Source organism: Coenobita brevimanus, chromosome 3 (genome assembly GCF_032717465.1).
Source record: "Coenobita brevimanus isolate Jiangsu-jjx chromosome 3, ASM3271746v2, whole genome shotgun sequence".
In the NCBI taxonomy this organism is placed as follows: Eukaryota; Metazoa; Arthropoda; class Malacostraca; order Decapoda; family Coenobitidae; genus Coenobita; species Coenobita brevimanus.
In genome coordinates this window covers 20,811,874-20,839,373 of record NC_136956.1, presented here as the reverse complement: position 1 = coordinate 20,839,373, position 27,500 = coordinate 20,811,874, and the positions used below count along the sequence as shown (strand labels likewise).

The 27,500-nt window shown below is 42.2% G+C and overlaps 2 protein-coding genes and 1 non-coding gene across 3 annotated transcripts in view; all 3 read right to left on the bottom strand.

The window, feature by feature from the left end:
• Window positions 1–7,701: 7,701 nt before the first annotated feature.
• On the bottom strand, window positions 7,702–7,864 carry LOC145394268 (U1 spliceosomal RNA). The gene has a single exon (XR_013896348.1). It is a non-coding gene; the product is annotated as a U1 spliceosomal RNA (small nuclear RNA).
• A 2,132-nt stretch (window positions 7,865–9,996) lies between these two features.
• LOC145393488 (uncharacterized) overlaps window positions 9,997–27,500 on the bottom strand; it is a 46,682-nt gene continuing 29,178 nt past the window's right edge. The window contains exons 8-12 of the mRNA XM_080267612.1: window positions 26,891–27,043; window positions 25,905–26,006; window positions 25,133–25,222; window positions 24,639–24,660; window positions 9,997–10,083 (exon numbers count right to left, since the gene is read on the bottom strand). Coding sequence (XP_080123738.1) covers window positions 10,040–10,083; window positions 24,639–24,660; window positions 25,133–25,222; window positions 25,905–26,006; window positions 26,891–27,043 — 411 coding nt within the window. The 3' untranslated portion in view covers window positions 9,997–10,039. The remainder of the gene's footprint in view (window positions 10,084–24,638; window positions 24,661–25,132; window positions 25,223–25,904; window positions 26,007–26,890; window positions 27,044–27,500) is intronic.
• Window positions 10,569–21,847, bottom strand: LOC145393711 (uncharacterized). Its single transcript, XM_080267759.1, has 8 exons — window positions 21,716–21,847; window positions 21,280–21,357; window positions 20,122–20,187; window positions 18,572–18,781; window positions 15,607–15,728; window positions 14,631–15,356; window positions 11,296–14,049; window positions 10,569–10,623 (listed from the first exon to the last, which is right to left on the bottom strand). Exons 1-7 carry the CDS (start codon window positions 21,845–21,847, stop codon window positions 13,305–13,307), a joined length of 2,079 nt encoding a protein of 692 aa, XP_080123885.1. The 3' UTR covers window positions 10,569–10,623; window positions 11,296–13,304.

Below are 27,500 nucleotides of genomic sequence, written 5' to 3'. Positions count from 1 at the left end.
TTAACACTTCTCACCTTCCTCACCCAACTATCATCCCCCATCCTCTCCACATGTCCAAACCACCTCAATCTACCTCTCCTCATCACAACACCAATACACTCCAGTCCCATCCTACCTCTCAACTCTTCCATTGTAAACCCAGCCCCTCCAGGCCTTGGACGCAGGGACGCACTGCATCATTGTCATTTCTGTACGTCTAAGCCGGCGAATGTCTTCCTCCTTCACTGCCCAGGTCTCACTGCCATACAGCATTACACTCCTAACACACGCTGCATACAAAGACCCCTTAGCACGTAGGGAGAGCCCCCTCAATGTCAGGAGAGGCAAGAGCTCCCTGAACTTCTTCCAACCACTTCTCACCCTAGCCACAGAGCTAGCTCCAGCCCCACCTCCAGCACACAACATCCTAAAAACTTTCCCATGAGTGAGAGATGAAAACAAAGCATAAAATACAATACAGTAATACGACACTGGTTGGTTACTGTTTATGAACCGCTTCATACACCTCAATGCTGGATATTGAACAGAACTGCCAATTTCATCCCACTTCAGCACTGGATATTGCTGTAACCCCTACGCGCCACTTGACATGTATAATTGTCACGATTTTGGGCACGAAGCAACGCCAGTTGACGTGTATAGCCACAAGTGTCTTCCCGTCACCCTTTGAACTTTAACTTATCCTTACTCATCAACGGCACCAGCTGGAGACGTGGGGATACTTTCATTTGAAATAGGAAGAGTTGGTGAGTCTTATGCATCTTTAAGTTTTTCTCCAGCTATTATAGTTTGGCAGATATTAGGGTTGGAAGCATGGGTATTTTTCCAAAATTACGAAATCCCCCGTAGGGAGGACCATGCGACATCGGAAAAAACCCTGGCATGTAGGGGTTACTAGAGCTGAGCCAGAAGCGTCGGATATTGCAACGACGGATACCTGAGAGTTTACCGTGCACTGTAAATACATAACAGGTGGTGCAAAAGACACAGATGGTGCAATAGAAGAAATACAGTGTGTGTGCATGGTAGGGCAGTGACTGTTGGGTGTCAATAGTGAACGAGGGCACGGGAATCACCTGAATTGCTGTTTACTGATGCTATGGCTGTGTTATGTGATGATATGTGGGAGCTGCAAGGCTGGATGAGTAACCCTGGCTGTGCTGCACACTTCTTATGATGCACTAGGATGGTCTGCATGGGCCACGCTGCAAGCCTCACATGAGGTACAAGTTACACTGGTTATATAACAGTGACTCAAGGAACAGAAACTACAGCGATCCCTCAATTATCCAACGTAACACAGCCAAAGGCATGACCGGGTAGTGGCTCCATTCGGATAGTGGACGTCTCCTCGGCCCCCCGTTGTACAACACCTAACTTTGAAAGCCAGTGTAAGAGGCCACTACAGTATATAATATAACCCTTGTTCCTGGTGTTTAACACTACCTTATCTGGTCATGCAGACCTATAAACCACAGCCAAGCAATTACCACTGCAGGGCCATACTCTGCAGTAACATGAAAAAACAAAAAACTGGCCTGGCCAGGAGAAAACGTTCATGTGACCATAATTTCCACTCAGACGCAAGCATTTTGTCCAGATGAAATGTATGAATAATGGTTTTGAACAGCCAGATCACAGTGTCCAGGTAATGGATTGTTTGGATAATGGACGTCTGGATAATCAAGGGATTACTCATACAAAGAATCAGCCTGGCAGGGGTTATGTCTGGAACTGTGTGTACAGTAATGTGAACCTGAAAGTGTACGCAGGAAACAAGTTATACGTTTTTGAGAGGAAAGAAGTCACAGGATGTAGAGTGAGGCTGAATGGTTAAGAAATGGAAACAGTGAGTATATTTAATTAAGTACCATAATGGAAAGTGAGAAACTGACGAGGAGAGTGTACCGGTATGTGAGTGAGGTGGAGGGGGGGAGAGGGAGGGAAAAACGGGATAATTTCATCACGTGAAGCTTTGATCCATTGTGTAAAAAAATGGTGTTTGAGAAATGAAATTGTTTACCAAAATTTTTCATCATTTATCGCATCAATAAAAACTGGAAAAAAAAAAAAAACTAGTCATCCATTATGTACAAGTCTCAGGCCATAATATCATCATCTGTGTTTCTGATAATTAAAAAATAATTTGATATTTTGAGGTGAGTTTGAATGGTAGCCTGGCCCAGGCATCACCCAGCAGGCAGAAGAAAATGCCACATAAATCTGTTTGTATGAAAGTGAAGTCCTATACTAGGGACAGTCCTGCCACTGCCACTATGGTTAACTAATTATCGGAGTTACTTATGCTGCAGTGCCTTTATCCTTTCAGGTGCTGGGCTTGGTGTGTTTTTCTTTCACGTGGTGAGTGAATTATGTGGGGGATGATTTCTTGGTCTGTGGGGTTAGGTAGGCTACAGGTTTCTCAAAAATCTTCCATGTGTCGACCTATATTGCTGTCTCTCTCCCTCCTCCTTTGCAGTGAGTAGCCCAGGCCAGGCTATATGTCAAGGTGTTTAGGACAGTGCCAGTAATTTAGGTGGCTGATGTCTCCGGTGGCCAATGACAGTGGATGAACACTGTGTACTAGCATCAGACATGCCTGGTGTCCTAAAGGAGTCCCCCCAACCAACTTCCAACAGTGCCAGACAACCCTCCATCAGTGACACAGTAATGGAGGCCACTGACGTAAGTTGGCCCAATACATGGCACAGGTCTTACTGTATGGTAACCTAACCTAACCTGAGCCTACTTATAATCAACTGTGTATGACGTGTACTGTGGTATTATAACAACAACAGCCAGTTAGCATTTCTTTTCTTTTTTTAGTTTAATGACAGGAAGGTGTGTGTGTGTGTGTGTGTGTGTGTGTGTGTGTGTGTGTGTGTGTGTGTTTAAATAGGTCATGGCAAAATTATCCCATCAGGCCGGTTAATTTTGCCACAAGACACATTTTCTTTTTTCTTTAAATCTGTGGCGTTGGCCCTTTTTTTTTTTTTTTTTTTTTTTTTTACGATTATAGGTATCTTAAGCGGAAGGGCTCAATGTATACATAAAGCAATAAAGATGTCAATATTCCAAGTGTGGCAGTCTCTATTTAGCTAAAACCACCGGCATAACAACATTACTCTTTTACCCATCCATTTACTCTCTCTCTCTCTCTCTCTCTCTCACAAAAGTACATACATGAATACAATATCTCCCCACCATTTATTTTCTCTCCCTCTCTCTCTCATAAAAGTACATACATGAATACAATATCTCCCCACCATTTATTCTCTCTCTCTCTCTCTCTCTCTCATAAAAGTACATACATAAATACAATATCTCTCCACCATTTATTTTCTCTCTCTCTCATAAAAGTACATACATGAATACAATATCTCTCCACCATTTATTCTCTCTCTCTCTCTCTCTCTCATAAAGGTACATCAATACAATATCTCTCCACCATTTATTCTCTCTCTCTCTCTCTTACAAAAGTACATGACCACAATACATCTCCACCATTTATTCTCTCTCTCTCTCTCTCATAAAGGTACATCAATACAATATCTCTCCTCCATTTATTTTCTCTCTCTCTCTCTCATACAAGTACATGAACACAATATCTTTACCATTTATTTCTCTCTCTCTTTCTCTCATAAAGGTACATGAATACAATCTCTCTCCACTGCATATTCTCTCTCTCTCTCCTTCTCTCTCATAAAAGTACATACATGAATACAATATCTCTCCGCCACTTATTCTCTCTCTCTCTTAGTCTCACATCAAAGTACATGAATAAAATCTCTCTCCACTGCATATTCTCTCTCTCTCTCATAAACATACATGACCACAATATCTCTACCATTTATTTTCTCTCTCTCTCTCACACTAGTACATTAACACAATATCTCTCCACCATTTATCCTCTCTCTCTCTCTCCACCATTTATTTCTCTCTCTCTCTCTCTCCACCATTTATTCTTTCTCTCTCTCTCTCTCCACCATTTATTCTCTCTCACTCTCTCTCTCCATCATTTATTCTTTCTCTCTCTCTCTCTCTCTCCACCATTTATTCTTTCTCTCTCCCCCTCTCTCTCTCTCTCTCTACTTACCTCATTCACTCATGTCGCCAGGGCCGTCTCACCAACACCCCCGTCTCGCTGCTGTCCTCTCTCTCTCTCTCTCGCCCACCCCAAATCTTAAAGAGAGAGAGAAGATAAATTTGCTGGATCAAAGGTGGACTTATAATCGTCTATCTATCTATTTACTGTATCTATGTATCTATTTAATGTATCTATCTACTTAGTGTCTTTCCATCTACCTTGCTAAGACCTCTCTCTCTCTCTCTCTACCATCCCAAAATAGAAATTGCCAAGATACATTTGTGAGACATCTATCTATCTATCTACCAACTTATTTGCCTATTTATCTATCTGTCTATCTATCTATCCAACTACCTACCTACCTATCTATTTATCTATCTACAGTATCTACCTATTTGCCTATCAATCCATCTACCTACCTACCTATTTTCCTATCTGTCTATCTATCTACCCATGTATTATATCTATCTATTGCCAGACGCCTCAATCCCGTACGGGGTGCCCACAAACAAATCACCTGCACATCGCCCTGTCCCCCGCCATTTCACTGCCCTGCTCCCAACTCACACCCCCCTCTCTCATATATCTACTTCCCTATTTTCCCATCCATCTATCTACCTATTTGCCAATCTATCTATTTATCTACCCATCTCTGGTCTTTCACATAAGCAAATTGGAACTTTAATAGGCAACTGTTCAACAATGATAGGAGTAGAGGGAAAATAACAGCCAGGAAAAAAAGGAAATATCAAGGAGAGAGGTAGGACAGAGAGGAGCCCCTTTTAGTTGACTCTTATGACAGGCTGGGATACTGGGGATTTGAATGATTTAAAATATTTATTGTTTATGTATTCTTCCCCCCCCCAACCCTCCCCTGGGATTAAAGAGAGAGAGAGAGAGAGAGAGAGAGAGAGAGAGAGAAACTTTGAATACATGTCAGATATTGCCTGTATCAAATCTTTCATTAACAGATATTCAAATCCTTCAATAAGAGGTTTTTAATGTTGTAAGTAAAAGGTTCAAATCCTTCAATAATAGAGGTACTTAAGCTGATAATAAGAGGTTCAAATCCTTCAATAATAGAGGTAATTAAGCTGATAATAAGAGGTTCAAATCCTTCAATAATAGAGGTAATTAAGCTGATAATAAGAGGTTCAAATCCTTCAATAATAGAGGTATTTAAGCTGACAATAAGAGGTTCAAATCCTTTAATAATAGAGGTAATTAAAATGAAAATAAGAGGTTCAAATCCTTCAATAATAGAGGTATTTAAGCTGATAATAAGAGGTTCAAATCCTTCAATAATAGAGGTATTTAAGCTGACAATAAGAGGTTCAAATCCTTTAATAATAGAGGTAATTAAAATGAAAATAAGAGGTTCAAATCCTTCAATAATAGAGGTATTTAAGCTGATAATAAGAGGTTCAAATCCTTCAATAATAGAGGTATTTAAGCTGACAATAAGAGGTTCAAATCCTTCAATAATAGAGGTAATTAAGCTGACAATAAGAGGTTCAAATCCTTCAATAACAGAGGTATTTAAGCTGACAATAAGAGGTTCAAATCCTTCAATAGCAGAGGTTATTAAGTAGAAAATAAGAGGTTCAAATCCTTAAATAAAAGAGGAAATTAAGCTGGAAATAAGATGTTCAAATCCTTCAAAAATACAGGTAAAGGTGAAAATAAGAGGTTCAAATCCTTCAATAATTGTGATTAAGTAGACAATATGAGGTTCAAATCCTTCAATAAGAGAGGTAATTAAGTAGAATATATGATGTTCAAATCCTTCAAAACTACAGGTAATGAAAGTTGAAAGTAAGAGATTCAAATCCCACATTAATTCAGGTTATTCTTAAGTTGAAAATTATCATCTGGGGATACAAGGAATATATAACTGGATTGAAAGGATTAATATATGGTTTTGCTTTGTTGGTTCCTCAGCTCGTTGCTTTACCCCCAGGCTGCAACATGCCCGTCTGTGGTGTGCAACATTACCGGAAAAGCCAACTCCTCCTTCCAAGATCTCTCCCAAGCTGGATGAAATCGTCTAGTAATAATGTATCAACGACGCCATGGTATTAAACAGCTTAACCCCTTCATTACCTGAACGCCTTGCCAAGATGAACATTAATGGCCAGAAAAAGCAACTGTAAACTAAAATAAGGCGTTGTTGTAGTGAAGACACTGATCAACAATAAAGCAACACAATCACACACTCCTCAGTTACGTCGCACTACAAAAACCCGCCATATATATCCCTCTCTTACCTCAAATAAACCTTTCCTCCATACTGAAATGATCCCCAGGCATCCTTTGAATAAAGTGCTACACTAAGGTAAATAAAGCCGTCTTCTCTAAGTCAGGAAAATGGAGTATTTGAAGAGAATTACCAAAATGCCTCCAACCCTGAGCGGGATCAGCTGTGTTGATATATCGTCTGTTGTTGTCAGCATGCAGGAAAAAGTCATGGAGCGTTTTCATCCAATATATAAAAAAAATACTTTGTATATCTTTCTCAAACTGTTGTATAAACTCGAATAATAACTCTCACTATTACTCAACTACTTAACTGGATTTCTAGTATTGTTTTCATTTACATCAGCATACATACCTGATTAAAATGTGGAACAAAGAAGTTAAATTTGGCCATAATTACATCTATATTATTTTTACATCTGACAGCAGTAGATGAAGAAACAAGGAAAGGTAACTTTCATGGTAATTTGTGAAATATCACCATGTAAACTATAATTTCTTGCTTTGATCATAGAGGAAAAAATGCGGAGTGCAAGCTTTATAGACATAACACCCGTTCGAAGAGTAAGGAGAAAGGTCAAGGACATTGGATAAGCGAGGAAGCCAGGTAACGCCCCTTCCTATCTCGGCAACAAAGACAAGTGGGAACTACTTGTGTAAATATCTCAATTGAAATCCTTAGGCGGTTACCCATAGGTTCGATGGACCGAAGATGTCATGCTAAGGAATGTCTGAGTTCTTGAAAGTTTTATGGTGCTATTTTAAATTAATTTGGTTTATCAAATGGCACCGGAAAGTAATGTGTGCTTGTGCGTTTTAATATACATCACAGTATCGCAAAACCTTTCTCGTTTCAGAATGTAATGGACGGTAGCCTACTCCCAGCCGTAGCAATGAAAGCGGTGGCCGTGCCTGTCACACGGAGAAGTGTTGGGAGAACCCGACAGGTGGCTCCACATGCCTACCTCATTGTTATGCCCCAAACTAATCAAAAGGCAATGACCTCCACGCCCCGTGGGCCCTGAGAAATACCCCTGCCAATCCCCCACGGGCGCATCCGAGGGGGAAGGCGCCCCCTCTCTAATAATAAGCTTAACGGGAAGGTAGTCTTTTAAAGAAGGGACGGTAAAGGGAATAACGAAAGGAAGGGGAATTAAAGGGAATATCGAAAGGAAAGGAAGGTAAAGGGAATATCGAAAGGAAGGGAAGGTAAAGGGAATAACGAAGGGAAGGTAGAGGGAATAACGAAGGGAAGAAGAGGCAATAACGAAAAGATGGTAAGGTAGAGGGGACAACGACAGGAAGGGTAAAGGGAACAGCGGAAGCAACATGCAACAAAGTATCACATTTATATGATATGGGGGATAGCGCGAACGCAGTCCCCCGCTACCAAAAATTGCGCACTCGAGTTAACCACATTTGGGTTAATCGCAGGGGTCAGCACCACCGGAGTGCAATGGTGAGCCTCGCCCTGGGAGAACCGCCTTCGTGATCACGGTATCTCCTGTGCCAGGTAAGTATGCCCTCGTCCGCCACCCTCCCGACCACACCACCTCGACCTGCACACATCGACATGGCGCGACTTTATTTATGCTAAATAAACTAATGCTTAATGATATTCATGTATTTGTTGAACAGGTCAGTCGCGAAAACATATATTTTAATTAATTCAATGTGTTAATTTCCGTTTCACATGCAAATTATAATAATATGGGCACTTTGATCACACCGCATACCAGCTCGACCAAATGTTTACTCGTTACATTACTTCTGAATGGGAAGAATTGTTTTGACAGGGAAACTTGTATATTGAGGGATACATGATATATTTTTCAATCACATAAACTGACCGAAGTACCTGGACTGCAGCTTGACTCATACTGATTGTGTCCCTTGAAGCTAGCCTACTCAAGCTCTCGCCACCCTAAGCCCATAACTTGACGTTAGAGGCCACACCTACGTAGGTACCCTACTCACACAGTGCTTGGACGACAAGACTAAACAAGAACTTAATAGATTATAAAAATATAGCTTTATATTTTTGATTTGCTGTAGCTACAGTAAATATATGATACAATGGACAGAACGTTGTGCTGAAATACCGCGCATTACATCGATGTTGATCACCTCTACCCAATCAAACTGTATCATGTTATGCTGTTGATTCCTCATCCATGAAGCAGCAAAGGCAACATCTGCGACCACCAACTGGTCTAAAGGACGAACATCTGACTTACCCACCGACCTTGGCCTTTCACAGATTACTTAAAATCTAATTACCTGATTCTTGCCTAAACCCAAACCTTTCCACCAACTGATATAGAGCAGGTCACCAGTTTTGGTAATTTTGTTCAGAGGCACACGAGGCGACCTTTGACCTACCTTTGTGACCTTGACCTTTCAAAATGTTCTTGCCTGACCCTTAACACTTCCACCAAGTTTTGTTCAAATCAGATGAAAACTGAGGTGACCTTGACCTACTGTTCTGAAAAATGATAGGTTTACTTCTTGGCTGACTCCTCCTCTCTTCCTATTTCTCACCATCATCCACTCACTTGATGTAGTGCTGCCTACTTCTTCCTTCACCTTTATCATTCTTTTTCTGTGTCTGTCCTCCTCTCTTCCTATTTCTCACCATCATCCACTCACTTGATGTAGTGCTGCCTACTTCTTCCTTCACCTTTATCATTCTTTTTCTGTGTCTGTCCTCCTCTCTTCCTATTTCTCACCATCATCCACTCACTTGATGTAGTGCTGCCTACTTCTTCCTTCACCTTTATCATTCTTGTTCTGTGCCTGTCCTCCTCTCTTCCTATTTCTCACCATCATCCACTCACTTGACGTAGTGCTGCCTACTTCTTCCTTCACCTTTATCATTCTTTTTCTGCGTCTGTCCTCCTCTCTTCCTATTTCTCACCATCATCCACTCACTTCATGCAGTGCTGCCTACTTCTTCCTTCACCTTTATCATTCATTTTCTGTGTCTGTCCTCCTCTCTTCCTATTTCTCACCATAATCCACTCACTTGATGTAGTGCTGCCTACTTCTTCCTTCACCTTTATCATTCTTTTTCTGTGCCTGTCCTCCTCCCTTCCTATTTCTCCCATCTTTCCTGTCACTTGTTATTACTCTTCTTTCCTTTTCAGGTGGCTTTACATTGAGTGACAAACCTAATGGTTTCCTATAAGCCAGGAAACCATTTACAACGCTGGGTGGTAACCATATAACCAATCCATACGTGTTCCGTGTGTCAACAAGTGGGTTGGGGGAGGGTTAGTGCCCCTCCCCGTAAAACAACTAACTAAAAGACAAACAGCCACCCCTTACAGGATTATGGCGTCTAGCAATAGATAGACGATACATTTTTCCAGTCATAAGTTGGGTAAAATAAAATAAGAAGTCAAATGATAGTGTGCATCTAAGTCCGCTACGTCACATCCCAGCGTCTGTCAACCCAAACGTGACAATGCAGGAGAAATGGATCCCCTTTTGAATATCACCCAACACAGCAGAGAGGCCGTAAAATACATACATAACCCATCCATCATCTGATTCTTTATTGATTCTTTCTCCTGATTCTTTAAGTGTAGGTGCTGGGGAGAAGTGATTCTGTACTCTTGTTGGTTAAGGAAGCTCCGCAACACCTTTTCCTATGTAATTTATTTTGCTTTTAACACCTTACTGTACTATTCTATGCTATCCTTCAAACATCACCATACTCAGCATAAATAACATACAATGGGATATTAACTAGCTATATCCAGAAATAAACCGCTGAGGAAGAGGTGCAAGGGAGCCTTTTTAACTAATGAAAATGCAGGCCCAGTTCATCACCCCTGAGCAGCATAATGGTAGAAATACACCCTAACCATCCCTCACAAACCATCATCAGCCACATCTAGACCACCCTGGCCCACTAAACCACCAGGAGTCCATCAGAAACGTATTTAAGTATCCGAGAGAAATTTAGGAAGAAGAAAATGCTGACTTCAGGTGACATGGGAGAAAAATAAGGAAAATCTATCTATCTATCTATTGCCAGACACCTTCATCCAATATGGGGTGGTCACAAACAAATCACCTCCACGTCGCCCTGTCCCCCGCCACTTCACTGCCCTGCTCCCAGCTCACACCCCCCTCCCTCATATACCTCTCCACTCCATCCCTCCATCTCATCCTCCTCTACTTGTCACCCCCTCCCTCTCTCCCCTTCCACCTCACTCACATACACTCTTCTGGTCAGTCTCTCACTCTCCATCTTCTCCACATGGCCAAACCACCTTATAGTAGCCGCAGCGAGAAATGAACGCTGTGGTGGGGCAGCCGGTCATCCGGGGATTCCCCCACTGTAGCCATATCTACATGTCACCGACCATAGAGGTAGGATGTCACCGACCATCGGCCACCGCTGCAGCCCCGCTCCATGATCCTTACCCTGTGTCTCTGGCTTTCTCTTTCTCTCTCAGTTTCTATATAAACTGCTGTATTTCCGAAACTAATTATGAAATTATTATGACTTTTGTTCCACACCACCAATGAGGTAAAAATCAAGGAGAGTTTTCTGTATAAAGGTTTCCCCCCCCTTGTCTGAGGGCAGGTCAGTTCTGGCGAGTGTATAATTATAGGTCAGGCGGAGGTATCGGCAGGCCGCACTCCCCAGCTCATATGCCACATTTAGGAGGGGGGGAACATTTATACAGAAAACTCTCCTTGATTTTTACCTCAAAGGTGGTGTGGAACAAAAGTCATAATAATTTCATAATTAGTTTCGGAAATACACCAGTTTATATAAAAACCGAGAGAGAAAGAGAAAGCCAGAGACACAGGGTAAGGATCATGGAGCGGGGCTGCAGCGGTGGCCGATGGTCGGTGACATGTAGATATGGCTACAGTGGGGGAATCCCCGGATGACCGGCTGCCCCACCACAGCGTTCATTTCTCGCTGCGGCTACTATAGTGTGTTTCTCCTAAGCTTATTAATTCACCATATATGAGGGAGGGGGGGGGGAGTGAGCTGAGGGGAGGGCAGTCAAATGGTGGGTGACAGAGCAACTTGGAGGCGTTTTGTCTGCGGCCACCCTTTGCGGGATTAGGGCGTTGGGCTATAGATAGACAGATAAATAGAATCCACTGTACATTTAGGGCATGTCAGTTGCTTGCCCTCAATCATCATATAAGAGAGAACTATCAGGAGGATGAGAAATATATCAAGCCTCTCTCAACTTACAAATCTTGGCCAGAATGAGAGGCACAAGAGGGAGAGAAACACACAAAATCTACCTCTTACCTTACGAATATGAGCAAGAATGTGGAAGGAGTAAGGGAATGTGAGAGGAAAATGAGGCAGAGAAATATACCAAGCCTCTCACAGCTTTGGAATATTAGCAAGCAGAGGAAAGTGACAAGTAGAGGCGGTGAAATATTAGGCAGGGAAACATACCAAGCCTCTCTAAGCTTAGGAATATTAGCCAGCAGAGGAAAGTGACAAGTAGAGGAAGTGAAATATTAGGCAAAGAAACATACCAAGCCTCTCACAGCTTCGGCATATTAGCCAGCAGAGGAAAGTGACAAGTAGAAGAGGTGAAATATTAGGGCAGAGAAACATACCAAGCCTCTCTCAGCTTAGGAATATTAGCCAGCAGAGAAAAGTGATAGTATAAGAGGTGAAATATTAGGGCAGAGAAACATACCAAGCCTCTCTCAGCTTAGGAATATTAGCCAGCAGGGGAAAGTGACAAGTAGAGGAGGTGAAATATTAGGCAAAGAAACATACCAAGCCTCTCACAGCTTAGGAATATTAGCCAGCAGAGGAAAGTGACGAGTAAAGGAAGTGAAATATTAGGCAGAGAAACATACCAAGCCTCTCTCAGCTTCGGCATATTAGCCAGCAGGGGAAAGTGACTAGCAGAAGGGATGGGAAACCTGAACATATGTACACGATTGTACTAACGTAATTGATCAAGGTGTACAAAGATGACCAAGGCAAGCAAGGAACGCTGCCTCTCAAAATGAAGGGATGGGACTATACAAGACTGCTAGCTTAATGAAAACTGTGGCTATTACACTTCACCAAATAGCCAACTAGTTTAAGTATTTTTTGGGAAAGTTACAGCATCTGGGCCTGTTAAATTTACTACACAACTTGGTTTATTATATATGTTTGGTCCTGCTGACTTCTGATTAAAACCTTGACAGAAAATGTGCTAAAACCTTCGTGTCTCAATCAACATTCTGACTAAATATCACGAGGTTTTTCTCATTTATTATTATTATTATTTTTTTTAAGGTCCTGCAAGGCTGTTAATCTCCCATGAAAAGCCTAATCCTGCCTTCTCTGTTGCAATCCCTCCTACACTCCTTTCACCCTAACCTGGCCTAGATTTTCACCCTTTTGCAGCTTACATCACCTTGCTCAGTGGCAGAAAAAGATAATACTACGGCTCTACATCCTTTCCAAGCACTTCTTCATGACTAGCATCATTTCCTGGTGTTAATCTATTTACTCAGCATTCCGGATGGAGAGATGGCAATTTTAGGCCAAGTTAGAGCAAAAGGAGTACACTCAAACCTCTATTTAAGGGACTAAATGAGGGATCAACTTGTCCCTTACTTGAAAATGTTCCTTGTTTTACCACATATAAAGACAATCTTATTATGAAATGCAATGACTTTTTCACTTATCTTACTTATTTATATGATTATGAATATTATTTTACGGGTACTGTATAAAGAAACATCATTGTGTATAACATAGACATTCCGTATCACTACAAAACAATAATGTCCGTTTGTCAAGTAGAATATGGAGTCCCTTAAATCTGAAATCCCTTAAATGGAGGTCCCTTAAACTGAGGTCTGAGTGTATAGCTAAACCCACAACAGGGTCCAGTATTAAGGTCTCTGTGTTTTATTTTGTACCAGGTTTAAGAGACACCCCAGGGTATAAAAACTCCCTCTACACTTATTTCCTCATGAGTTTGATCCTGCCCTCCCTGCTGCGGCCCCTCCTGGCTGTCTGGGCCTGGGCTGGGGGCGCACTCGGGGCTTCATCTGTCTCTTGTGGTTTCTCCGAGGCTGCCTTACGTTTGGCTGTGTCTCTCTCGCTCTTGGCTGGCTCGCTGGGGGTGCACTCCATGGGCTCGTCAGCCTCTGAGTTACTGTTAGCCGCCTTCTTCGCTGGTCGAGAGCTAGCCTTGGGTTTGGCCTGGACCCCAGCCTTGGCCTTCACGGGGGTCGAGCTGGCCTTGGTGTCTGCAGGAGGTGGGGAACTAGCTCTGGCCTTGGGCAGGGGAGAACCAGCTTTGGCCTTGACTGCAACACGAGCCTTACCCTTGGCCTTGGGTGGTGAGGGGGACCTTTCCTTGGCCGCTGCTGGTGAAGGTGACTGGGCCTTGGTCTTGGCTGCTGGTGGGGAGGCGACGCTGGGCTTAACCTGCGTGAGTTTGGCGGGCTTGGCGGTGACGCGTGGCTTGGGCTTGGGCGTAGCTGGGGGCTCTTCCTTCGTGGGTTCCTGTGGTTTAGTCTTTGGCGATGGGCTGGCGTCCTTGGATTCTACTGAGGGAGATCTGACCCCGGCCTTGCTCACTGGAGGGCCGCTCACTTTGCCCTTGACCGGTGTGCCTTTGGCCTTGACTGCTGTGCGTGACCTGGCCTTGGGGTCGGCTGGGGATGGAGACCTGGCCTTGATGTCCTCTGGTGCTGGTGACCTGGGGAAGTGTTCAGGCATCAGTATCATCATCATTACCACTACCATCATCATCATCATTACCACCATCATCATTACCACTACCATCATCATCATTACCACTACCATCATCATCATCATCATTACCACTACCATCATCATCATTACCACCACCACAATCATCTTCATTGTCACTGTCACCACCACCATCATCATTACAACCACCACCATCATCATTATTACCATCACCATCATCATCATTATTTACCACCACCACAATCATCTTCATTGTCATTGTCACCACAACCATCATCATTACAACCACAATCATCATCATTACCACCACCACCATCATCATCATGTTCATCATCACCATTACTACCACCATCATCATCATCATTACCATCACCACCACCACCACCACCACCACCATCATCATCATCACCATCACCATCACCATCACCATCACCATCACCATCACCACCACCACCACCAAACTAATACAAAGATACAAAGGCAGCTAGACAGCCATGAAGGTAACAGACACACAGCCTGACAGATAAATACATAAATAAAGTTCAATAAACCCTATGCGTGCCCTACCTCTCTTTGGTGTCGGCAGGTGTCTGTGCCTTGGCCTTGGCTGGGGGCGCGACACCCTTCGTCTTCAGGGCTGCACGCTGCCTGGGCCGCGACACGACTGGCGACGGCGACCTGGTTTTGGCGTCGTCCGGCACTGGACACTTGGCCTTAGCAGGGGACGAGCTGGCCTTCGTGGGGGACGAGCCGGCCTTTGCTGGGGACGAGCCGGCCTTGCTTCTGGCTACCGTGGCGGCCTTGGCCTTGGTCTCTGCCGGTGAGGGGGGCTCCACCTTGACCCTGGTTGTTGATGTGGTCTTTGCTTTACCCTCGGCTGGCTGGGGGGGGCTCGGTTTGGTCTTGGGTGTGGGGGGGGGTTCAACCTTGATCTTTGGCACCTTGGCTTCACCTGCTGGGGTGGGCGGAGGCTTCATCTTGGCTGGCTTGGGTTCCACTGGGGGGGGAGGAGACCCAGCTTTGGCTTTGGCTGCCACTCGGGTCTTTGGCCTGGCTTTTGTTGGTGTCGCGGGCGGTGACGCGGCTTTGACACGTGACGAGGGAGGTGACGCGGCGCTGACACGTGGAGGAGATGGACACACCAGCTGACGCGGAGACCCTGATGTGGATTTTACCGCGCCACCTGACTCCGTTGTGGCGGTGGTAGCAGATGGACTCTCAGGTGGCTCATCCTGCTGGCCGGGTTTACTCTTGGCTGCCGGGGGTTGGCTGGCCTCACTCTCATCCTCAGAGCTGGTGAGATAAAGTGATGCTTGGGTAGTGGTGGGGGAGGCTGTGTATCACCACCATCATCACTATCATCATCACAATCAACAGTTATTATCATCACCATTATTATCATTATCATCATCATCACCACCACCACCACTATCATCATAATCACCATCACAACAATCATCATCATCACCATTATCATCATCATCATCATCAATACCTCTTTTCCCATACACACACACACACACACACACACACACACACTCACCTATGACGGCGTTTGCGAGAGACAAGCTTTGGAGGGGGAGGGGGTGGGGTGCCATTGCCGTCATCATCATCATCATCATCATCATCATCATCATCTTCATCACCCAGCATGTGTGGATCATCCTGTAATGGTAATCATCATCATTATTATTTTTCTCAATACAATCACTCATCATCATCATTATTATTCTCAATACATTCAATATCATCATTAGCATTCTCCATACAATCACTCATCATCATCATTATTATTCTCCATACAATCATTCATCATCATCATTATTATTCTCAATACAATCACTCATCATCATCATCATTATCATTCTCAATACAATCACTCATCATCATCATTATTATTCTCAATACAATCACTCATCATCATTATTATTATTATTCTCAATACAATCACTCATCATCATTATTATTATTTTTCTCAATACAATCACTCATCATCATTATTATTATTCCCAATACAATCACTCATCATCATTATTATTATTATTATTCTCAATACAATCACTCATCATCATCATTATTATTATTCTCAATACAATCACTCATCATCATCATCATCATTATTATTCTCAATACAATCACTCATCATCATCATTATTATTATTCTCAATACAATCACTCATCATCATCATTATTATTATTCCCAATACAATCACTCATCATCATTATTATTATTCTCAATACAATCACTCATCATCATCATCATTATTATTATTCCCAATACAATCACTCATCATCATTATTATTATTATTCTCAATACAATCACTCATCATCATCATCATCATTATTATTATTCTCAATACAATCACTCATCATCATCATCATCATTATTATTCTCAATACAATCACTCATCATCATCATCATTATTATTATTCTCAATACAATCACTCATCATCATCATCATTATTATTATTCTCAATACAATCACTCATCATCATCATTATTATTATTCTCAATACAATCACTCATCATCATCATTATTATTATTATTCTCAATACAATCACTCATCATTATTATTATTATTATTCTCAATACAATCACTCATCATCATCATTATTATTATTATTATTATTATTCTCAATACAATCACTCATCATCATCATTATTATTATTATTATTCCCAATACAATCACTCATCATTATTATTATTATTATTATTCCCAATACAATCACTCATCATCATCATCATCATTATTATTATTCCCAATACAATCACTCATCATCATCATCATTATTATTATTCTCCATACAATCACTCATCATCATCATTATCATTCTCAATACAATCACTCATCATCATCATCATTATTCACAATACAAACACTCATCATCATCATCATTATTATTATTCTCAATACAATCACTCATCATCATCATCATTATTATTATTCTCAATACAATCACTCATCATCATCATCACCATTATTATTCTCAATACAATCACTCATCATCATCATCATTATCATTCTCAATACAATCACTCATCATCATCATCATCATTATTATTCTCAATACAATCACTCATCATCATCATCATTATCATTCTCAATACAATCACTCATCATCATCATCATTATCATTCTCAATACAATCACTCATCATTATCATCATTATTATTCTCAATACAATCACTCATCATTATCATCAGTATTATTCTCAATACAATCACTCATCATCATCATCATTCTATTCTTAACCCTCTCATTACCGGACAACACAGGCTGCATCCAACCCCAGGCAAGTACTCAGGAAGTGGGCCGGTTCAGGCTTTGCCCAGCGCTGGCAGACCCACCTGTTTCCGCACTCGTGGTACTTCTCAAACATTTCATCCTCACACCCTTAGTTTTGCTTCTGTCTCTGTGAATTTTTCCCCTCGTACTCTCAAATAGCTGTGCTTGCTTGTGGTGTTGATAAAAACGTTTGGAATATAAATTATGCGTCAATTTATGATTTTTTTCTCTTTCCTTCGTGTTTCCTCACAGAAATATGTTTTATGGTAATTGTTACTGAGAAAGAGTTTAGTTAATTTCATCAGCTACATATTGGCATATAAACATTTACTGTTGGACAATTTGTGTCGGTTTTATGTACCACAAAAGGAAATTATCTTACGACTGGGCTGCAGTGCTGGAGCGGTGTTTCCCACGGCCAAAGTTGCTGCTAAATTATTTTCCCCTGCCCTTATTTATGTCGCTGTCTGCCTGATGTTTTATTAACGTAATCTCAAATAGTTGTACTTGCTTATGTGTTGATAAAAACGTTTGGTGAATATTAACTATGTGTTAATTTACAAAGTTTTTCTCTCCATCAAAGGGGCAATTTTGTTGGACGCAGCCTGTGTTGTTCAGTACCTAGAGAGTGACTGTTGCACTGCTACCCTAAGTATCAAAAGGGTTAATGGGTTAATTATCATCATCATTATAAGCACCACTCATCATTATCATTATTCTCGGCCTTGTCATCATTATTAACATCAACCATCATCATCACCAATACCCATTCTTCATCATCATCATCAATCTTAATTTGCATCAATCATCACCACCATCATCATTAGCTATCTATCTATCTATCTATTGCCAGACGCCTCAATCCCATTTGGGGTGGCCACAAACAAATTGCCTCCAAGTCGCCCTGTCCCCCACCATTTCACTGCCCTGCTCCCAACTCACACCCCCCTCTCTCATATACCTCTCCACCCAATCCCTCCATCTCATCCTCAGCCTCCCCCTCCCTCTTCCCCCCTCCACCTCACTCACATACACTCTCTTAGTCAGTCTTTCACCCTCCATCCTCTCCACATCATTAGCATCAATCATTATTTGCATCAATCATCACCACCATCATCATTAGCATCATTCTTTATTATCATCATCATTATTTGCATCAATCATCACCACCATTATCATCAATCATCACCACCATCATCATCAGCATCAATCACTTACCTCAAACTCATGGAAATCATCATCATCATCGCTTCTTCTCTCTCTCTCATCATCTTCCAAAGTCTTCTCTTCCTCTTCATGTGTCTCCTTCTCTTCCTCCTCCTCTTTTTCTTCTTCCTCCTCCTCCTCCTCCTGCTCTTCTTTCTCCTCTTCCTCCTCCTCCTCTTTGGCTGCGGCTTCCTTCTCTTCCTCCTCCTCCATCTTCTCATCCTGATAAAATTCATCAGAATCTATTTATCTATCTATCTACAGCCAGATGCCTTAATCCCATAAGGGGTGGCCACAATCAAATCACCTCCATGTTGCCCTGTCCCCTGCTATTACGCTGCCCTTCCCCCCAGCTCATCACTCTCTGCTATACCTCTCCACTCCATCCCTCCATCACATCACTATCAACACTACTATCATCATCACCATTACTATCACCATCACCCTCACTATACCATCATCATCAAGCATCACCATTTCATTGTTAACATCAACACTGTATCATATATAAAGACTCCACGCTGCTCAATCTCTGGCAGCCTCCCTTTTCAGTCCCTTATTCATGAGGTCACACTCTATGACTTCATCCCAGGTCTTTTTTGGTCTGCCTTCCACAACCCTTCTCCAAATCAACAAAAACAAAACACAGATCCCTTTTCTTTCGTATATATTTTTCCTGAAGCTGTCGAACAATGAATATGGCATCAGTGGTCCCCCTGCCTGGCATAAACCCAAACTGCATCTCATCAATATTCACTCTTTCTCTAATCATACCTTCTACAACTCTCTCCCCTTCATTATCTGGTCTAAAAGCTTTATCTATCTATCAATCTATAGCCCGATGCCCTAATCCTGCAAAGGGTGACCGCAGACAAAACGCCTCCAAGTCACTCTGTCACCCACCATTTGACTTTATACCTCTATAATTTCCTCTTTCCAGGGCATCACCCTTCCCTTTGTACACATTTACAATTACACTCTTCAACCAATCATCTGGGACAACACACTCATATAATTATAATCTTATTTATCAGGTCATTGACTAACCTCACCCCTATATCTCCTGAGGGCTTCAACATTACAGCAGTCAACCCACACATACAATGGCTCTACAGTATACCCTTTTCTTAACAAGCCTATTGTAACTTAGCATCATATTCCAGTGATAAGTTCTTGTTACACCTCAGCATTCAAGATGGAGAGATGGCAATTACAGGCCAAGTTAGAGTGAACAGATTACAGCAGTGAGCGAGTCTAGTATACAGTATAATCCTTCCCTCTTCACTGTCTTCCTCGTTTAATAATAATATCCTTACCTCTTCATTGCCTTCCTCTCTCTCTCTCTCTCTTTTCAATGCAAGGAAGAAGGAACCAAAGGCTAGGAGCCCACAAACCGTTCCTTCCAAGAAAAAAACAGGAACAATACAAGACAGCCAAATTCACAATCCGTTCATTTTGAGATGCCTGGACACACTGTGTTTGAAAGCCTGGAGTTCATAGGAAGTAGGAAATACAGAGAGAGAGAGAGAGAGAGAGAGAGAGAGAGTTTACTATATCCTTACCTCTTCCTTGCCTTCCTTTGTCTTGGTGGCATCTTTGCTGGCTTCATTCTCCTTCTTCTTTGGTTCCTGGTTAAACAAAATAAAAGAGCGTTTACTCCACAAAAATAATTTACTACTACTATTACTACTACTACAAATAACAATAATAACAATAAATAATAATAATAATAATAATAATAACAAAAATCATATCATTCTTATCACTGCGTCGTAGCATTTATAAAAACTCCAATATGCTTGCTTGTGTTGGCCTTGGTCACCTAATGGCGGCTCTCCATCCTGCTCAATCTCTGGCAGCCTCCCTATTCAGTCCCTTATCCCTGAGGTCACACTCTATAACCTCATACCAGGTCTTTTTCAGTCTGCCTCTCACAACCCCACCCCCAACGATCACACTTCACACCTTCCACACCCAATTGTCATCCCCCATCCCCTCCACATGCCCAAACCATCTCAATCTACCCCTCCTCATCACAAACCATCTCAATCTACCCCTCCTCATCACAAACCATCTCAATCTACCCCTCCTCATCACAACACCAATACACTCCAGTCCCACCCTTCCTCCCAAACCATCTCAATCTACCCCTCCTCATCACAACACCAATACACTCCAGTCCCATCCTTCCTCCCAAACCATCTCAATCTACCCCTCCTCATCACAAACCATCTCAATCTACCCCTCCTCATCACAAACCATCTCAGTCTACCCCTCCTCATCACAAACCATCTCAATCTACCCCTCCTCATCACAAACCATCTCAATCTACCCCTCCTCATCACAAACCATCTCAGTCTACCCCTCCTCATCACAAACCATCTCAATCTACCCCTCCTCATCACAAACCATCTCAATCTACCCCTCCTCATCACAACACCAATACACTCCAGTCCCATCCTTCCTTTCAACTCCTCCATCGTAAACCCAGCCCCTCCAGGCCTCACACTCAGGGACACACTACACATCCACCTAATCACTGTCATTTCTGTACATCTGAGTCTCTCTCCAAATGACAATAATAAAACTGAGAGCCACACACTCATTCACTCACCATTTAAGCCCATGGAATCCTGACATCCGCATAATCACTGTCATTTCTGTGCGTTTGTTTACTTATATTTAATCGAGTTACTGCGACAAACAGTGATGTCACTTACCTTGGCCTTCGCATCAATCTCGAAGTCACTGTCAATGTCTTCATCATCGGTGATATCAATAGATAGTGGTGTCAACTCCTGCAAAATATAAGAGTGTTTTTTATTATTATTATTATTATTATTATTATTATTATGGTATCATTACTATTATTATTATTATTACAACTGCTACTACTTCTACTATTATTATTATTGTTACTATTATTATTATTATCATCATCATTATTATTATTACAGCTATTACTATGACCACTGCCATCTTAAACACACTCACACACACACACACATTATTATTATTATTATTATTATTATTATTATTGTTACTATAATGAAACGCTGAACTTTTTATTACAACTGCTGCTATCACCACTGCCACCTTCATCACACACACACAAATCTCCCACATATGCTCTCTCCCTCTCTCCCAGCAACGCACCAGCTCTCCCTTGAGGTAGGCGCTGTAGTTATCGTAGTGTTGTTGTGACTTGTAGTGTGCGAGGGCGGCCTTGGCGGTGGGCAGCACAGACCCAGGACACAGAGGACACATAAAGTCAATCTCACGAGCCATGTTCCGCAGGTCTGAAAACAACAACAACAACTTTATCAGGGGTGGTGGTGGTGGTGGTAGCGGTGGTAGCAGTGGTGGTTGTGGTAGTAGTAGTAGTAATAGTAAAACAACAACAACTTTATAAGGGGTGGTTTGAGGGAAGGTTGTGGTGGTGGTGGTAGTAGCAGTGGTGGTTGTGGTGGTGGTAGTAGTAGTAGTAGTAGAGTGGTATTGAAATAGTGCTACCAGCAAAAAGCCGTTATCAGTGAGGTACAAGAGGCCATTTAAATCTGAAAGCACTGAACTGTGGCCATGTACCCTGAGGATGCCTAGAATATACTGATGGCTATCTACCCACGAAGCCTCATGCCTTTACAACAAACAGCCTGGCCTGTGGCTCTCTTTTGAAGATTTTTGACATGCTGCACTTGGTGCGTGTCACGTGCACCACCTGGGTGTGATGAAACCTGTCAAAAACAAATCTTAAAGAACTGGCCATCATGTGGTGCACCACACAGTGATCCGCCCTGTGCTGGCTGACATATAAGCTTCTCAAGTGTGTTTTGGTTGAGCCGCTGATGTGTGAAAATGTCACTACATGATGAGAGACTTGAAAGGGATTCACTCTCGTTCATAATTAGTAGTAGAGTAGTATAGTGTTACTATCAATAGCAGTAGTAGTAGTACTACAGTAGTAGTGAAAGTGAGTGAGTGAGTGCATATGTATGTGTGTGTACATGTGTATGCATGTCAAAAGTTGTAATCTGATCTTGTAATGACTCACTGAAGGGGTCACTGTGTGTGTGTGTGTGTGTGTGTGTGTGTGTAAAATGGTTAAAGCCAACTCACTGAAGAGGTCACTGTGTGTGTGTGTGTGTGTGTAAAATGGTTAAAGCCAACTCACTGAAGGGGTCACTGTGTGTGTGTGTGTGTGTGTGTGTGTGTGTGTAAAATGGTTAAAGCCAACTCACTGAAGGGGTCACTGTGTGTGTGTGTGTGTGTGTGTGTGAGTGTGTGTAAAATGGTTAAAGCCAACTCACTGAAGGGGTCACTGTGTGTGTGTGTGTGTGTGTGTGTGTGTGTGTGTGTGTGTGTGTAAAATGGTTAAAGCCAACTCACTGAAGGGGTCACTGTGTGTGTGTGTGTGTGTGTGTGTGTGTGTAAAATGGTTAAAGCCAACTCACTGAAGGGGTCACTGTGTGTGTGTGTGTGTGTGTGTGTGTGTGTAAAACAGTTAAAGTCAACTCACTGAAGGGGTCACTGTGTGTGTGTGTGTGTGTGTGTGTGTGTGTGTGTGTAAAACGGTTAAAGCCAACTCACTGAAGGGGTCAGCTGGGTCATATATCTTTGCCGGCAGCTCTCGTCTCGTCCGCAGGGAGGGGGCCAGGCTCTCCAGCATGGCCTCACGCTTCTTAAACACCTCCTCTGAAACGTACGGAAATGGGTGAACCGGGTGCTGACATGGGGATATGGGTGAATTTATACGTGGATGTGGTAGGGCTGGAAGAAAGAGGACTGCAAGCTCCATAACACTTCCTCTTAAGTGTTATGGGCCTATCAATCTATCTATTTATCTATCTAGGTATATGCATTACAGTGAGATTGGATTTTTGTTTATATTTTGTGCTCAATCAGACAAAGGATATCTATCTATCTATCTATCAATCAATCTACCTATCAATCTAGTTATCTCAATCTACCAATCAATCCATCCATTACACTGAGGGCAGAGTACATTGTTATACGTTACTTTGTGTTATTGCTGTTAAGATAAAATAACAATAACAGCTGAACAATAACCGTCAACACACCTGACTCCAGAACTTCAGTATCCAAGAACCACTTCTTCAAATTCTCGTGGATTTTCTTCACAATTGCAAACTCTTTCTGCAAGATCAAACAAAAAAAAATAAATAAAATAATAATACTAAATGATAATCTTGAGTTATAAATAGACATTTTAAATATTAGCCAGCACAAATATCTATCTATAATGGCGTGCCCTAATTTGTGTATCTGTCAGCCACAGATTTGTAAGCCGCAGTACTTTGCCCAACCAGTCCCTATTTTTTTTTCCACGGAAAAAACTAAAAAAAAAAAACGCGATTCCTAGGTTCCAAAGTGGCTCATTTCTGAGGATATTTATAATATCCAGGCACCCATGATGTATTCCATGGCTGCCAGCCAATCACAGACAACCTAGACCCAGCGTCAATCACAGCCTGGCCCTGTGCATGCTACACCCGCCATGTTTTGTTTACTGCCCATCCCACCAACCGCCAACTACGTGTGTTCCCCCGTGAGTTCTGCGCACTAGCTGGCCTTTTTTTAGTCGAGGTTATCTGTCCCTGGGCTGTGTTAAGGATGTCCCCAACCCCCCAAGGCAACATAAACCCAGCTGGGGGCCAAGAAGACGGCTCCTCTCAGTTATCAGCAGCGTTTGGATGTTATTCATCAAGTGGAGAAAGCAAAGTAGTTTGCCCACTTTGCCAGGGAGTACGGCCAGTTAGGTGTAGGTAGAGTGCCGTAGGGGGGTTCCACAAAGGTCCACACTAAATATCCATTTTTCCAATTGGTTCTTAACTTTGTAAACCACGGATTTTGTCATCCAACCATCTCAATCTACCCCTCCTCATCACAACACCAATACACTCCAGTCCCAGCCTTCCTCCCATCAATATACCCCTAAATTGATGACCTAGGTATTCACAGGGACGGGTAGACTGGGGTATACTCACGGCAAGGTGTATAACCGAGACGCAGTGCCTAGTCAGTTCCTCCTGGTCTGTACACTTCTCCTTGCAGTCCATACACTTGTGGAAATACCCACGGCACTGCAAAGAAAATGGTTACAACTTTATCATCCTTATTATTATCATCATCATCGTCATCATTACCCTCATCACTATCATTACCATCATCATCACCATCCATCCAATATCAATATCCATCATCATCATCATCATCATCATTATCACCATCCATCCAATATCATCTATCATCATCATCATTATCCATCACCATCATCATCTATCATCATCATCATCATTATCATCATCATCATCCATCAGTATATAATCAACATCCATCACCATCATCACTATCATCATCATCATTATCTTCACCACTATCATCATCATCAATCATCATCATCATCATCATCATCCATAGAGATAGATAGATATAGATAGACAGACAGACAGACAGAGATAGACAGGCATAGACACAGACACACAGACATATAAAGAGACAAACAGATAGATAGATAAACAAACTGACAGATAGATAGACAGATAGATATTGTACCGTTTTGAGCGTGTGGAGTCGTTCCCTCGTCAAGGCCGCGTTGCTCCTCATTCCCTCTTTGGCCGCAGATTTGAGACGGAGCGATTCCAACTGCCGAGAGAGAGAGAATATCATCATCATCAATCATAACTATCACTACTACTACTACTATTATCATTATCACTTTCATCAATCACCACCACTATTACTACTACTATCATCATCATCACTACTACTACTATCATCATCATCACTACTACTACTATCATCATCATCATCATCAATCATCACCACCACTACTACTACTACTACTACTGTCATCATCATCACTTTCATCGATCACCACCACTACTACTACTGCTACTATCATCATCATCACTTTCATCAATCACCACCACTACTAGGGTACTACTACTATCATCATCATCATCATAACCACTACCACCATCATCATCATCATCTTTATCATCATCATCATCATCCTAGCCATAACCTAGCAGACCATCAGGCATCTAAAATAATAATAATAATAATAATAATAATACGTGATGTCAGATAGATACTTAGAGAGAGAGAGAGAGAAAGAAGACAGATAGAGAGATAGATATTGACAGAGATAGACAGACATAGGCATACAGACAGACAGACAGATGAATAAAGAGAAAGAGAGAGAGAGAGAGAGAGAGAGAGAGAAACAGGAAGATAGACAGATAGATAGATAGAGACCACTAGGAAATAAACAGAGATAGATAAACCAAAAGGGATAGATAGATAAGTAGATAGACACTGTTACCTCTTCCAGTAGTCTCGTTGCCTGCCACGCTGCTGCTCGTTTTAGTACATAGAGGTCCGTCAGCATGCGATGGTGACTGTTGTAGCGATGTTGGCGATAGATCTGTAGCATGAGGCATCACATCATCATCACTATAATTACCATATCATCCACAGCATCATCACTATCATCACCTTCATCATCATCACTATCATCACCCTCAGCATCATCACCACCATCATCACTCATCATAACCACTATCATCATCATTATCATCACCATCATCACTGCTATTATCACCCTCATCATCATTATGATCACCACCCTCATCATCATCATCACTATTAATACTACTTCCCTCATCCACATCATCATCACTATTATCACTATCCTTATCCACATTATCAATCGTCACTATCACTACCATCATCATCACAGTCATGTCATCACCACCACCATCACCACAACATACACTGCCTGTTCACTTGCACATACACACACCATCATCATCACCATCACCATCATCATCATCATCATCTTTCTCTCCTTCCATCCTGCTCCTCTTTCAACTCTCTCTCTCTCTCTCACTCTTCTATCTATCTATCTATCTATCTACACGCACATACTCACATAGCCCACTGTGTACGTATTCTCACATAAAAAAACACCTTAATTTGTCAATCTTCTCACGCTGCTCTCTCTCTTTCTTCTATCTATCTCTCTACACACACACACACTCACATAGCCCACTGTGTACGTCTTCTCACATATAAAACACCAAAACGTCTCCACCTTCTCCTCTGGCTTGGGACTTTCTCTCTCATTCTTCTATCTATCTATCTATCTACCTACACACGCACATACTCACATAGCCCACGGTGTACGTCTTCTCGCATATAAAAGCGAAATTTCTCCACCTCCTCTGGTTTGGGGCTCTCCTCTCTCTCATTCTACTCCTCTCTTCCTCTCATTCTTCTATCTATCTATCTACACACGCACATACTCACATAGCCCACGGTGTACGTCTTCTCGCATATAAAGCACCGGAACGTCTCCAATTTCTCCTCTGGTTTGGGGCTCTCCTCTCTCTCCTGGGGCGGGCTTTTGTCATCTTGCGGCGCCACTTTCGTTTCTGTTGAGTCCTCTTTGTCGTCTTTGTTCTGCGGCAAAGGTGAGAGGGTCATGGTTAGGGGTTATTATTATTATTATTATTATCATTATTGTTATCATTGTATCACTGCCATCTTCCTCCTCCTCCTCATTATCATCATCATCATCATTATTCCCCTCCTCCTCCTCCTCCTCCTCCCCCCATCTGCCTCCTCCTCCTCCTCCTCCCCCCCATCTGCCTCCTCCTCCTCCTCCTCATCATCATCATCATCATCATCATCATTTCAATTAGCTTTACCTGCCAATCACAGAGATATCTTTTATTTGATGACAATGATGATGATGATGATGATGATGATGATGAGGAGGAAGTGGAAGAGGAAGAGGATGATGATGATGACAAAGTTGACAATGAAGATGATGATGATGATGATGATGATGATGATGATGAGGAGGAGGAGAAGCAGGAGGAGGTAGAGACAGAGGAAGGGGATGATGATGATGATG